Below are 15699 nucleotides of genomic sequence, written 5' to 3' on the forward strand. Positions count from 1 at the left end.
TGACAAACTTGGTGGCCTTCTATGATGGGGTTACAGCGTCGGTGGATAAGGGAAGGGCAACTGACGTCATCTACCTGGACTTGTGCAAGGCATTTGACACTGTCCCGCACAACATCCTTGTCTCTAAATTGGAGAGACCACTCGGTGGATAAGGAATTGGCTGGATGGTTGCACTCAAAGAGCTGTGGTCAACGGCTCAATGTCCAAGTGGAGAACAGTGACGAGTGGTGTTCCTCAGGGGTTGGTACTGGGACCGGCACTGTTTAACATCTTTGTCGGCAACATGGGCAGTGGGATCGAGTGCACCCTCAACCAGTTTGCCAACGACACCAAGCTGTGTGGTGTGGTCGACACGCTGGAGGGAAGGGATGCCATCCAGAGGGACCTTGACAGGCTGGAGAGGTGGGCCCGTGCGAACCACATGAAGTTCAACAAGGCCAAGTGCAAGGTCCTGCACGTGGGTTGGCACAATCCCAAGCACAACTACAGGCTCGGCAAGGAATGGATTGAAAGCAGCCCTGAGAAGGACTTGGGGGTATTGATTGATGAAAAGCTCAACATGAGCCGGCAGTGTGCGCTTGCAGCCCAGAAAGCCAACCATGTCCTGGGCTGCATCAAAAGAGGCGTGACCAGCAGGTCGAGGGAGGTGATCCTGCCCCTCTGCTCTGCTCTTGTGAGACCCCACCTGGAGTACTGTGTCCAGCTCTGGGGGCCCCAGTACAGGAGAGACATGGAGCTGTTGGAGTGAGTCCAGAGGAGGGCCATGAAGCTGATTGGAGGGATGGAGCACCTCTCCTATGAGGACAGGCTGAGAGAGTTGGGATTGTTCAGCCTGGAGAAAAGAAGGCTCCGGGGAGATCTAATTGTGGCTTACCAGTACCTGAAGGGGGCCTACAGGAAAGATGGTGAGGGACTGTTTATCAGGGAGTGTAGTGACAGGACAAGGGGGAATGGGTTTAAGCTGAAGGGGGGTCAATTTAGACTAGATGTTAGAAAGAAATTCTTTACTGTTAGAGTGGTGAGGCACTGGAACAGGTTGCCCAGACAGGTTGTGGATGCTCCATCCCTGGAAGTGTTTAAGGCCAGGTTGGATGGGGCTTTGGGCAACGTGGTCTAGTGGAGGGTGTCCCTGCCCGCAGCATGGGGGGTTGGAACTAGATGATCTTTAAGGTCCCTTCCAACCCAAACCATTCTATGGTTCTATCATTCTAAGTTAGGTTACAAACTTGCAGCATATCAGCTTTTTTTTTCCAGGACAAGCGCGATCACGGATTGATCTCCTGCACAGGTTTCTCAGACCATTGAAAACCCCAAACAAACCAAGAAGAGCTGTCTGTTTCCCTTAATGGTTTGTCTATACAGAGTCAATTTCCTCATCTACATCCTTTCTAAAACTCACAAAGCAAAATTCTGAACAAAATTAATGTTACAAGAGGAAACAGTGTTACCACTATCCCATCAGTTTAGAACCCTGCTGCACTTTTTCTACCTTATGCAGAGTATAACAACAGTTTTAAAATTCTGATTTGTGACTTTTCTGCTACAGAAACACTGCACTGAACTAACAGAGAAATTTGTCTCAATCCAAACAACCGAAGTCCAGAAAGGTTAATTTTCACAGGCCTATAATATGGCCAGCTCTTGTACTAAGCAGATGACATTTACAATCCTTTTACTTTCTACACAAAACCACATATTCAACTAGTATAAAGTTCTACCATAGGTTCATAGATTAGGTTGGAAATACAACAAAGCAAGATAGCTTATAGGCAAGTCTCCAGATTTCCTTACAACCCACATCACTTCTTCACTGAAAAAAATATATACCTCTAAGGGCTTGACGTGTGTGGTTGTTATTATTGCCCTTAGAATGGGTCTGTCATGGGTTTTGTCAACATACATGTCAAATTCAACAAACCAATTAAAGGAAATCAGTATCTAGTTAAATAAATATCAATTCTCCATTATTATTAAATTAGTTCAACCTCTCAAGTTTTATCTTTACTATGGCCATTCAGATCATTCTCACTGGTGTTTAAAACACCAAGAGTCCTACTGTGTACAGACCAGTGACTTCCAGACAGTGACAGCTCGGGTCAGTCTAAACTAGCACTGTGGTGATCCTGTCTTTGTCTTCCAAACTACCCTCATTTGAATGAGCTACCAGAGCTCACCTATAAGTTGATTCAGGGAGTTGTATCAACAGTAAACTCAGTGTAAAAATGTATGTCTTTTTCTGCCAGGTTAGCTCCCTCCAAATTGACCAGTTTGAATTGATCAGAGCCCACAAAGCAAGGGGAGCTGCAAGATCACATGGCTGAGAAGGCTGGGAGATGAAAGACTGACCCTTTCAATAATCATGAGGTATTAAATCAGCTCACTGTTCTGGGAAACTTCATCTTAACCCTAACAAAACAAAAAAAAAAAAAAAAAAAGTAAAAAGTTTCCTGTGGGCTTCATTCATTGAAACAGTACACCTTGAGGTCAGACCAGCACTAGAACTAATGGAACTAATGTAAGGGAATTACAACTTTTTGTACAGACCATACACCTGTTTCTGGGCTGAGTAAAGCAGCAGCACTAAAATGCAGACATCTACGTAAATAACTATCAGACTCATAAACTACTTTTAGACATTGATTATGTCAGAGTGACATAAGTAATAGTTTAGCTCACTTCATGCATGTGAAATCCATATTAGTACTAACATGTGGGCCAAAGTCTTTCTAAGGAGAAATGAAGGTGAGATTTCATGGGCAGCTACATGCATCTAATTACCCCCTTTGTTTGTGAAAGAGTTTGGTGAGTACAAGAACTTGATATAAGAGACAATCTGGTCACTACAACAGCAGAAAAGTGTTTCAGTTTTTAAGTTGGTTAGAAAGTTTGAGATCTGACAAGCACCACAAAGGAAGTAAGTGGTGGGAGTACAAAGCTGGGAGCTTACCCCATTCAGCAGCAACCATTAAACAACAAAAAAATAGTTTACTTTCTGCTGGCTTAGAAAACTGAAATACAGAGATAGATAAACATCAAAAGCAGTCCAGTGATGGAGACTGACATGCAAGACCAGAAGCAGAGATGGGAGAAAAGGACAGGGAGGAGCAGCAAAAGGAGCAAGTGAATCTCCTCTGAGCTGTCAGATCATATGTACTACCTCATCTAACCATACCATGAGAACTAAACCAAGAAATTTACTGTCCATTAACACAAATAAGACCTAAATGCAATTTCATAACCATGTTATCTAGCCAAGCTACCTCATAAAAAACAAAGGAATGCAGATGATGCCATGCTTTCAAAGCAATTACATCTGCACTTTCAGAGTTAACTAGAATTATAACCCCTGTAGTACAAACATGAAGAAGTGGGTATGTGCCAGAATTTAAAGAGAATGGTAGTAACCATTGCTGCCATTTTACAGAAACGGCTTTCAAGTAAACTGAGCTGCAAAGTCAGCTGCAAGTACAAAAGGAAATGAACAGGCAGCTGGCACTCAATTACAATGAACTGGAGTAAACAATTATGTGCAATATCCCAATTGAAGGGCATTTCTGTCCTCGCACTGCAAGTGACAGTGGGAATATTTACATCGATATAGATGGCTACATATTTGGCTTTCTTTATACTGAGAGATAACATTATGTGCCAGTAGTAACTCATTCATAGGCAAAACTCCAGAAACCAGACGGACAGAAATTCTCTGTCACCTGCAATTCCACTATCAAGTTTAATTCATGTCAAGGTAATATGATAGATACATAAATGTCCATGAAATACATACTGCTCAGGGGACCAATTTTTGTGGAAACAGAAATGTACAATGTTTACTCTTAGGAAAATTAGGATTCGTTACTGTAGGAAATACTACATTATTACTATTACTACTACTACTACTATTTTCTCCTATATTGCAAATCTAAAAGTACTTTAAAGGAAGCCATGATAAATGAGATGATACATGAGGCTGATGTTTTTTCACCATTTAACCTAAGTCAGCTATTTATAAATCAGAAATAACGACCGGGGTGTGTGTGTGTGTAGGAGGTTTGATATATAATGATACAATAGTCATTGTAAAAAAATACAAATGAGTCTTGAGTCTTCACTCAAGAGCAACTTCATGGTAGATTACACAGTTTCACTACCCTGGTTTAGAAATATTCTTATGTTGTAGAACACAGATGAAATATTCGCTCTTACTCACCTTTGGATCGAGTGGAGATATCCATCCCCTCCACCACCTCCTGCTCTGCCTTTATTTCCTCTTCAGCCAAGCTGCAGGATTGACAAAGGTGAATTAGAATAGTTATAGATTGTATTATTCCCATGTCTAACTTCACATACAGAAGTTCAACATAACACTGTCAAATACAAGTATATTCATGTTTCTGATGAAATTAAAGGTCTGCTGTTTGCCAGAGTATACACTGACCAGAACATGGAGAAAAACAATCCAGGTACACATGTGTGCTGCATGTTACCAATTACAAGGGTAACATTTTCATACTAATGACAATCTTGTAACATGTATTGAAGATTATGTCACTGTATGTATAAATTGTATGTGACAGACAAACAGGAATTCTGTTTCTTGTAGCTCCTAATCTAAGGCCTCTATAAACTGTGTGGACAGATGCCTGCTAATATTTAAACACTCACCAGCATCAGTGAACAGATTAGCTGAAGTAACAGATTTAGCAACACAGAACAGCTTGCAAAATGAGAAGGTAACATGCAATTTCAAAAAACTATTAAATAATTTCAAGGATTTTGAAACTAGATTATGTATCAGAAAACTGAATATTTATAATTTATTGGCAATACAATTCCACCAATTATTAACTACAATAAAGAGTAAACGGAACAGAGTCACTACTATCATTTAACCATTCAATCTTGCATGGACAGTTTTAATTCACTCCAGGCAGGATTAAATTATTAAGTAGAGGACAAACTATATCTGACTTACTGATATTCTACGTTCTTCTAGTGATGCCATTCAAGAAAATAATTAATTTGGCTAGTTAAGTCAGTTTGGGGAAGGAAGGTGGGAGGGAGAAGAAAAAAGAACTAGAATGAATATTGAGTTACACCCTGTTTTCGGAGATCTGACTATTGTCAATGAAAGATAAAAGAAAACAAATTATGTTTTAGCAAGCCCAAATTAAAAATTATAGACAAATGAGGTTATGGTGCCTGAAGCAGGTATCAGAGTTGTCCATTAATATCACCAGAGCACAATAGCCAAATGGGATGTAGAACTTTTCCTTCATAGTGACAACTTACTGTCTAGTCTGTTAATGTAAGTTGTTGCTGATACCAGTTTACATTAATATGGCAGACTGAACTACTGCTGCTATGGAGCGGACTGAGGTTCCATTCAGCCATCCCAGCTCTAGGGATAGCTATTTCTACCACAGAGGCCAAGAGGACAGCTAGAGACCTTTGCTTTAGCCACTGTGGTTAAATCTGCCTGAGACAGCTAATCAGAGCTTGGAAACAACACTGAGGAGTTGGTTACATTTATATCAGAGAAACTCTTCAGCCTGACAAACAATTTATATTAGCATAAGTTTTGTTACTGGTATAAGTTAAAGTAGCTTCCTAAACAAAGTAAAACTTACCAGCAGAAGGACTTTTTAGTCTGGTATTTGTCAAAACTACTTTTAATCAACTATCAGCTACCAGGGCGTTGGGTTGCAAGTCATTTCACACTTCTGAACAGGACAGTTATGTCAGCAAAATTTTTAAATACAAATTAACCAAGCTCAATGTATGGAAGACCCAAAGCTGAGAAGATCTGTGAACTGCAGAAATCACTATTCTTTACTTGTAATTTGTATATAGCAATACTTTATAAATTAAGGTCTTTAAAGTCATAAAATACTGAAGGGAAATTCTATTCTACCAGAATGCAATCTCCCAGCTCATGGACTATGCTGTTTATTTCAGTAGCAAGGAAAGGTACCCATGTGACCAGAATTATGGTAAATGTGTTGTAGCACAGTTGACTGTAGCACAATGCTTCTCAGATTTATTTTGCATGGGCAGATTAAATGCGTAACAGAGTTGACCAAACTACAATGGTCACCAATTTACTATGCATGGGCAGATCAATTATACTGCACATTTGTTACACCCTTTTCCAGAGGGCCTCCAGCAAAGAGGAGCTGGCAGTGTGTTGCAGACACCAAAACATTACATGCACCACTTGCCTCTGCCCATTCTCTTTCCTAAGCTATGGGAAGGGATGGGCTCACAGGATGGGTTCATTGTTCTCTTCCCATGTTGCATTGTTTTTTTCTTCCCGTGCCCCTTATAAAATCCTATTTCAATATCACCGAACTGTAACAAAAAACATATTTTTAAGCCATCATGTACATATGATTAATAATGCACACAGATAAATATGTAATAATACACACTACTTCTGTCAACAGTGAAGCAATTTGGCAGTACATATTACCTGGTTTTAAAATATAGGTCCAGTTTCAGCCACAGACTAGGACATACAAGTCTTTATGAGACTCAAGTTGAAGCCTTAAGATCATTTTACACAGGTTGCTACTAAAAGGAATGGTTTCCCCAATCCCTAACCTCTTTTTCCAGAAATTAGGTTCATTTTAACTGAATCAGTTCTGTAATCTACCTCAGTGTGCAGCTGGATGTGCAGAAAAGAGGAAATGGGAGGGTACCACATGTGGGGAAGGCAAGAAGAGAGTAATATACCCTTTCAGCAGCAGCTCACATTTAAGTTACATTAAAGCAATCATAACATTCCAGACTCATCCAAATCTATCAGGTGCCATTTTGTTACAATCACAACCTCAGGGGAACATGATACAACAAGCAACATACAGTAGTTGCTACAAGTCAGTATTAAAAGGTACTGAGTTGAGAAGTGGATACGACAGATCAGTACAGCAACACAGTAGCAGGAACTGTTCCTACATCCCTGAACAAAGTAGCAGGTGAAGTTACAGAGCTGGCTGAAGATGCTCTGCACCTGTGGGCCCAAACCTAGCACTGCGGGGGTGTTACAGGTCAGGACTCCTATGCATTAGTTACAGCATATGAGGGTTCTTCAGCTCTAAATCTGACTCTCCCCATCTAATGAGTTTAATTTAGGAAATTCAGCCAGTTTCCCCCATCACTTTTTTGAGTGTTCTTTCAATAGATCTATAGAGATAAGAAAAACATTCTTCATAAGCAGTTCTAAGACGAACAAAGTATCTTGACTTGACACATCTCAGATACATCACATAAAAGATGCCTGAAGACAGCTTTCCCAAAGATTTGAAGCATAAATGAACACTCAAAAATGCATTCACCACTTGACACAAAGGTTCTTCATATTTCTTAGCAATGGAGGTACATATATCCTATACTCACATATGCACACTGTGTGTCACCCACAACTAAACCAAAATTCAGCAATTATCTACTATACTACAAAACCTGACACTTACAGGAACAGATTACATCTCCATATTCTCTACTATAATTAATCTTGCTCAATCTTTTAAGGGCATAAACATTTATTAAGAAAAATCACTGAGATTGTTCTGAAAGAAATCAAAATGTTGGGGGGGAACAGTTAAACAAGCGCATTAGACATAACTATAAAAGACACTTAAAATTCACAGCTCTTCAGAAGCATCTCCCATTGTTTTATTTGCTGTAATGTATTATGACTTGCACAACATGACATTGTTTAAATGGTGGCAGTGATGATTGTAGTGGTAATATTTAAGACTCAAGTTTGTAAATACATGCTAGCAATTCACAGCAAGTTTACAGTAACTTTTCTAAAGCTGACACATCTTTTCACCTTTGTACCTTTGCTCCATATAAGCAACATTCTGAAAATGCTTTATAAAGCACAAACTTCTAAACAGAGAAATTTCATTAGCAAAAGGTTTCAAATTAAATAATTCAAGAAAAACAGGTCCTTAATGACAGGTACCTTACCATTACCCACAACAAAATAAAAAGAAAATTAAAACCAGCAGCAAAATAACTATAAACAAGCATCTAGTTCTATGGAAACAATAACTGTGTAACCAAATAGACTATTCTAGAGAGTTTTCTTTTGAGAATTCATTTTTGCAGGGCTTAGAGCTGTTGTTTCAGATAGCATGCATTACTATTATGCATGTGTACTATGAATGTGATGCTCTGAGGTTGCTGATTAGAAATGATACTGGTATATATTCAATTAAGTACGCAGATGAATACAATAAATACCTTATGTCATTCTGAAAGCTACTCTTATTTCCTCATTAAGATGAATGAACACAGAGGAACATATTTAAAGAACACAATTGAAATTTAAGCTTTGCCAGTTTCACCATCAATTGACTAGAACACCAATTAATCATTTAAAACTTCCCTAGTTGTATTGATAAAACTTAGCAAAAAAAAAAAAAGAAGAAGAAATTGTTTTCTAAAATGTTAAACTGATTTGTTTCATACAAATTATCTTACAATGTTTGAATGAGGGGAGAAGGGGTGGAGGTTTTTCCTTTGGGGATAGTTGGGGACAGAAAGAAAAAAAAAGATTGCAAACATACAAGACTTACTGATATTTAGGTAAAAATGCAAAAAGAACTTAGCTGCCTAATTTTTAAGTATGTTCTCTATTAAACTGAAGAGAAGGTGGGGGTTTTCTATAGGAAATTCAGTTTTTCAAATTTCAGACCAGTAAATAAAATACTGACTTTTCTGTTTAGGAAAATCATTCCTGTACTAGTAGCAGTACTTACCTGAAAAAATGTACACATACAAAAATATTTAAAGCTGCTCTAACCTATATTAACTACAAAGAGCAATTAAAAGTTGCAGATGAACTACTGCACCTTGACATTTAACCAAGAAAAACTGACAGATTTGGAAAACCACTCGAAACAGCTAATGCTCACATACACAATCTAGAACTACATTAGGGAATAAACACATTCATTTAAAATCAAGAACTATATATTTATGGAAGTCATTTTTCCTTTTAATTAATAGAAAACAAAACAAAAAAACCCCTGATTTAAGACTATAAGCACTAAAACTGAATTTCATCCTTAAGATAATTCCTGCCTCTCCTATATCCCATTTGTGAGTAGCAATTCTAAATAATGATTTCAAAAAACTGCATTCAATAAAAATTTGAAAAAAATATTTGCATGCCATTGCTGAATAAATAGCAGCTTTGTATAAGCACTCACCTATAACAGTCTCTTACTCATCGGTAGCTATGCTATTTATGCAGGATTCTTAAAATGGCGTCTGACAGCACTGCACTGCCTCATTCCTGTACTGTAGCTAAAATGGTAGCAGTTTATTCAATAACAGTATCTCTTGTTTAAACAGCAGTGCTATATTCGAAGCAAGCATCTAAATATCAGAAATGGTAAAGTATGACAAAAGGACACCTGACATCCAAATGTTTAACTAAAAAGGCACAAGATAGGTAGTTTTGTGAAGTCACAGGTTACTAAGGAAATCACTCAATTTTAGATTCACTCTCCAATTTGAGCACCTCATATTTCACATTTCCCTTTGCAGAACTCCCTGCAAAATGCTCATTTGTGTTAAGCAATTAACATACACAAAATGCTTGTTTAGATACAGCAATGTTTAAGCTAGTTATGTCTGATAACAAGCAAAGTAAATATATATATTTTCCTTTTTTATTTATTTAAAAACACATAGGTTCTTTTTAAAACCTTCTTCTTATTCAGTGTGCATTCAAAATAGCTCCACAAAAGAGAAAATCAGGGGAGGGAGATCCTTGGTGTCATACTGTCTTCTTTAAGACTATAAACTATAGAGCTGAGGCCCAAGCAAGGCAACCAGAATAGCTATAGATTTCAGATGCTAAAAACATAATTTGAGAACAATCATGTTTGAAAGTAAAGGTTGATACTGACTAAATTGAAGATGTTAACATGCTGCTACAGGATGGTTTTAATCTCACAGTATGAAACACAGATGCTGTGACAACTGGCAATAAAGGGTTAACAAAAGAATGACAGACAACTTCTATCAAATAAAACTCAGTTCCTATGTAGCTCTTTCTAAATTAGACTTTAACCCATGAATACAAGACATGTTTATTAAATTGTATTTAGAAAGTATTTTAAACATATTTATTAAAGGGCCAAGCTTGATGGCCTACAACAATAGTTTTCAGTCTCTGGTTTGCAGACCCCTCAAAGCCAGTGTTCTACTACTAAGGGGTTTGCAGACAATAACTAAGTAAATGAAACCTAGTCCAACAGGCTAAAATTCACTATAATGAGATTCACGTGCCTATGAGAAAAATATTAGGGATCCACAAATAACAAAACTTGAAAATTGCTGTCTACTACATTCTACATGGGCAAAGGTTATGTTCATCTTCCAAGATACTTAGGAGATTCATATTAATACCCTGAATTACAGGCAGAGAAGAAGAGAGCTTTTACTGAGATTTATCACCCTTTAACCAATTATGCTGGAGTGGCACCATTACTATGGAAAACTGACCATGACCTATCACTTTTCAGCTACTGGATCCACATAGCCAATACACTTGAAAACAAAGCAAAAAGGGAAAAAAAGAAAAAAAAAAACCGCCCCAAAAATCAAGCAAAAGTGCTATCACAAAATGGAAGACAGCTCAGGAAGTTGAGCCAATTGAAGTTTGTAGACACTGATATCAAGGGCTAAATTTGTAATATAATCTACACCTATTTATGATTTTTGAGCATGAAATTCCTTTTATTACATGCTTCCTTAGTTGCAACGTAGTTTTCCCCCTACGTTTCAATACTCCTGCCTGATGTGAGGAGGAGGGAAACATCACATTTGAAGTGGTTTATACTCTGCATTTTTTTCATTCTCAGTATGTTAACTACTGTCATTTGTTTAAAGAAATCACTCAGTTTTTTCCTAGCACTATTTAGCTTCCAAATAAAACAGTTTGCCTGCAAAGAATGAAAGACGCATGTAGCTTTTAAAAAGCTCCTGTTTTCATCATAATTTATTATCCAGATCACTCCTTTGTTATTCCCCCACTGCATTCTTTGTCCAGCTAATTACAAAAGTAACTGGATGTTGGCACTAAATAATAATGGCTAATCATATTCATCCTGGGCAATTCAAATTATTCTTTAGTAGCCAGAAAACTTAAAGTGCAATTATACGATTAACTGCTAGTTACATTAGAATAATGATCATTTGCTACAAGCTGAATAAACCTCAGCTACATTGCTTCATCCATGTCCTGTCTAATTGTGATATTAACAAGACCCAGTCCTGTAAAATCTTGGGTAGGAAGAATACGTGCTTTTATCCACGTCTGTCACTTAAACAAAGCCCCACATTCCATCTGTCCTGAACAGTAGAAAAAACGGCACAGAGTGCTTCTTAGAATGCAATCTATGAAAGTGACTGATAACATCATACCTTGACAAAGCACCAAAAATACATGAAATTCTTCAGCTTGGCTGAATTTGCTTTACTTAGATGGAACAAAGATGGTAGAAATTTCCAGAAGGCCCCTCTCAGTCTTGCCACTGCAATTGTCAATCTTTAACCTACCCTCTGCTTCTATTGGCTCGAGTACTCCATGGAGCAGCGCGATTGGGCTGATCTGTAAAACAACACTGCTGTCTCTACCTTGCCTCAGACATCTTGCTGCAATGCAGACATTTATTTTTTGTAAACTATAAAAGAATTACATTTGAGTGATTAAAAATAGTGAACTTTAACAGACTCACGATGCTATGTTTCATTACATGCACAAGGGCAGCTTAGACAAATATGCTTCACTGTCAGCAGTGTGTCTGGAGGTGCAGATTTGAAACAGATCCTAGTTTAACAAAACCTGTGGGAGCCATTTTAATACAAGCTTTCTGATTGCAGATCACTTACTCCTGCTTCCTCATATTAAACAAATATTATGTTGTGCACTATTTAAGACTGAAAGTAAACTGCTAATGTGTACAAACTACTGCTAGGAAAATTATGTCCAAATGTAATTTCTGTTTTTAGCAACCGAAGAACAAAAAGCAGAATAACTTCTTAACTGTGTTAGCACTTTTATGTATGCTGAAAAATGCATTAAAACTACACACCAAAATGCTATCACATGAAATTCAGCGGTACAGCCCAGCAGTGTTTCAGGTTGCAAACTGAACTAGATAGTCTTATAATCTAATCCTTGGGCGGGGGGGGGGGGGGGGGGGGGGGGGGGGGGGGGGAGGCTGTTAAGCGAAGTAAGATACTTACACTGGCAAACAAGTAACCAGAGGTAAATTGCTATGTTACAGAATGGTATCAAATACATGTCAACCTTCTATAAAAGTTAGCATGTAACTGTGCCCAGGTGCAGTCATTTGCAAAGCTAGCTTAGCTCTAAGTTCTTTCCTAAAATCATAAATGTGTGTGGACTGTTAAAACAAGTGCAAAAATTATACTAAAAGCACAAAAGAGCATCCTTCCTCTGCTCTTGTAACAATACTGGTGATCACTGACAAACAGCTTGTTAAAACAAGCATGCAAGCACTACAATTAAAATCTTAATAAAGGACACAAAATGTTCTCAGTTATAAAACAAGAAAGTTTGTCTGAAGTGATACTTTGTATAGTATCAGAAACATATGCTTATTAAGCATTATTTACTTTACTTCATAAGGTCACTTCATTGCTGAGTACTAGCACTTTCATCACACCTGAAAAGCCTAAGGAACAACGAAAATGCGCTTTACCCTACAAACATGATAATTAATGATCTATGAACGAACAGCAAGTAGAATATTTTTTCACTGGCCTGAGGTAAATAAGAAGTATAAGCTTCAAACTTTAGAGGCAAATTATCAAAAAAATAGTGCATTCAAATTGGAACAGTTTACACGTACATGTCCCTTAAAATGGATGCTAAGCAAATCTAATTTTTTATACAACTAACCACTAACATTACTTCATCTACTGGAATAACTGACCCAGTAAAAACAAAATGTTTGGAAAACTATTAAAAATGTTCAGAGAGTAGCATGCTGCTTACTTACCAACTGTTCAAGCACCCATCTCATTTTTCCAGTTAAGAAGATACAACAGGCTGGCAGATTTGGGAATTGATCAAAAAGGAATTTCTTGAAATAATTACGTAGCATTAAACCAAAAGTTTTTTTTTTAAAAAAAGGACAAAACCCAAGAACGAACAACATGTACTACTGTCATGAACCACACATGATTTTATATCCTCTGGACTCCACAAGACAGAACTGTGGCTGATACAGTGTAAAACAAAAAGGCACAGATAAAAGGTACATTAGTTTATTTGAACTATGTAAAAGAAGAAAGCTAACAGTTCAAAAACGTTTTCCATAAAGAATCAGATTTGTAAACAGATGTACTGCTGCATTTTATTGAGCAGCAACCCATTTCCAAAATCTGCAGCATAAAAACTCCCTTTTAAAGGAACAAAATATTAACCATACATTGTCCCTCAGAAAGAAAAACACGTTGTATTAATTACTCCTGCAAGAAAAAAAGTTCAATAATCATTTTAAGTTAAGAGAAACTGCATAAAAAACATGATGCAACAGCACATCACCACCTAGGCCCAATATCTACAATCTGCCATTAGCAGTTTTTGCTGACGTCTAGGTTTTTAAAAATCCCATATTTTCTCACAGATAACTTATCTTAGCTATTCCATTCACTGTTTAGAAAGGTAAACTTGCCTGTTCTTCTGTCTGCCATTATCCCTGCTTGACTCCCTGTAGGGCAGTTAAATGCATCTGCTCCCTAGCTTCCATTTTCTCTTCAGCAGGCATGTGACACAACAGACAATAGTGCTGGCAAACTGCTCAGAGAGAGAAAGCTTCTTTGGAATACCAGGATCTTGATAAACTCTAAAAACACCATCCTCCTGTGAAGAAGTAGGTATGCCAAGGTTTTGCCAGTCTGCAAAATAAAGCTGTGGCTAATGGCTACTAACCATGTGACCCAAGAAAGCAAATTTAAACAGTTCCAACTTAATAAAGTGCTGTGGTGTGAGTTTTGCACAACAAATCACAGAGAATCACACTCTCAACCCACAACTCATAGGTCTTAGAGAAAAAAAAATTTAAAAAGTAAGGCTTACCTCTGTGGATGCATTGTTAACACAGTGTTATGTCAATACTTATAAAACATGGAGGACAGGCTCTCAGTACTCAGGCAGAAAGGGCTTGGCACTTCAGCTTGATGATCTGTCTTCCTAATAAAAGCTAATCCCGGATTGGCTACTTCGGTAAATCTGAATGTAAAGCTTCAGGGGATTGGCTGAAACACTTCCTGAGCGATTATCTTTGTGCAGCTCTGGCAAGCAGGAGCCATCCTGTGCATAGAGAAGACAGGCTAAGCTAGGCCCGTTTCAGCAAAAGAAACTTGAAAAGAAACCCCAAATGTGCACTCCTCGTATAAAATACACAGATTTTCAAGCAGAGGGAGGTGATCGCGAAGTGCCTGCCACAGCAAATGTGTCTCAACATGCCATTACTGAAGGCATTTGGATATTTTAAACCTGAAGGAGGAAGAGTTCACCCAGGTCACAAAAGCTATTCTTTATAAACAAAACGCTAAATTCACTTTGCTGGTGTTCTGCAACGTGTTGCATGGAGAAAGCAAGGCCACAGAAAGAGCAAAACATACTGAAAGTGAACATGCACAGGACGGAATGAAATTAGTAACTGAAAATTCAGAGAGAATTCTCCTATTGCAGAATTTAAATATATTGACACCTACCGTAGCAACCATATACGGACAGTGTGATTTCTTTAGATACTATGATAAGCCGAGCCTTAAATAGGAAAAACTTCACGTCTCATTTCCACAGAACCTATTATACAATTGAAATTGCATTATCTGAGAGGGTTGCTGCCACTCAGTGCATGCCCTCCCTGTTTACAAAACTGCTGCAGAGCATAACCAAAAATACCAGTATCACACCAGAGCCTGTGTTCTCGAATCCCCCCCCCCCCCCGGCCCCCACCTTTCGGCCTGCTCAGGCTGGCTGTTACACAAAAATCTGACTTCCGTGTTAGCCGGCTGCAGCTGCAGTTTCCTGTCTATTAACCCTGTAGGACTTGGTACTTTTTAAGATACAATATAGGCCCTGAAAAGATGTAGATTTCTCTACGTGGCAGGTTATCTGTCTAGTTTCACAAGAAGATTAATATAGCTTTGCAGATGTTTTTGCTTTACCTTTTATCTTTTACTAAAATCCTGCAAAAGAAACAAAGTGAGAAAATGGCATGTAAGCATCCAGATTGATCTTGGGCTAATTCTTAAGCATTTGATTCAAAACTGTGATTCAGTTCTCTTCCCTAATGGAGTGAAAGTGGGAGGATTTATCACTATGCCAGGAAGGAAGAAAGTCTGAACTCCAGAGGAAGATTTTAAAGGCCAAATCTTTAGAAAGGCCCCAAAAAGCCTTTATGTTTTTGTTCACAATTTTGTGTCTGTATTAGGTAGCTCGGCATTATCATTCTATAGCCATCGACAAATTACAATGGAAACCATGGATGAAAAGGTGATTCTGAAGTATATTGCACATAATCAAAGGATTATTTATTAAAAAAAAAAACAATAATTGTAGAGGGAGAGGTTTAATATTAAAACAATAATTATTAAATAATGAGCTAAAATAACCAAAGCAAAATAAACATTCTT

General features: G+C 37.8%; 1 protein-coding gene across 8 annotated transcripts in view; it reads right to left on the reverse strand.

Moving 5' to 3' along the window:
* The window catches only part of ZMYND8 (zinc finger MYND-type containing 8), a 61511-nt gene extending 46644 nt beyond the window's left edge, over positions 1-14867 (reverse strand). For 2 of the 8 annotated variants that reach the window (XR_008579601.1, XM_054844982.1), the window contains exons 1-2: positions 14132-14345; positions 4208-4278 (exon numbers count right to left, since the gene is read on the reverse strand). Coding sequence is in view for 7 of the 8 variants with exons in the window: in XM_054844982.1 (XP_054700957.1) it covers positions 4208-4278; positions 14132-14145 (85 nt within the window). In the remaining variant the exon portion in view is untranslated. Of the gene's footprint in view, positions 1-4207; positions 4279-6218; positions 6349-11445; positions 11649-14131; positions 14366-14772 lie in introns of those variants that run through there. The other 6 variants (XM_054844975.1, XM_054844980.1, XM_054844977.1 and 3 more) reach the window with 6 other exon arrangements.
* Positions 14868-15699: the final 832 nt, after the last annotated feature.

This window comes from Grus americana, chromosome 17 (genome assembly GCF_028858705.1).
Source record: "Grus americana isolate bGruAme1 chromosome 17, bGruAme1.mat, whole genome shotgun sequence".
In the NCBI taxonomy this organism is placed as follows: Eukaryota; Metazoa; Chordata; class Aves; order Gruiformes; family Gruidae; genus Grus; species Grus americana.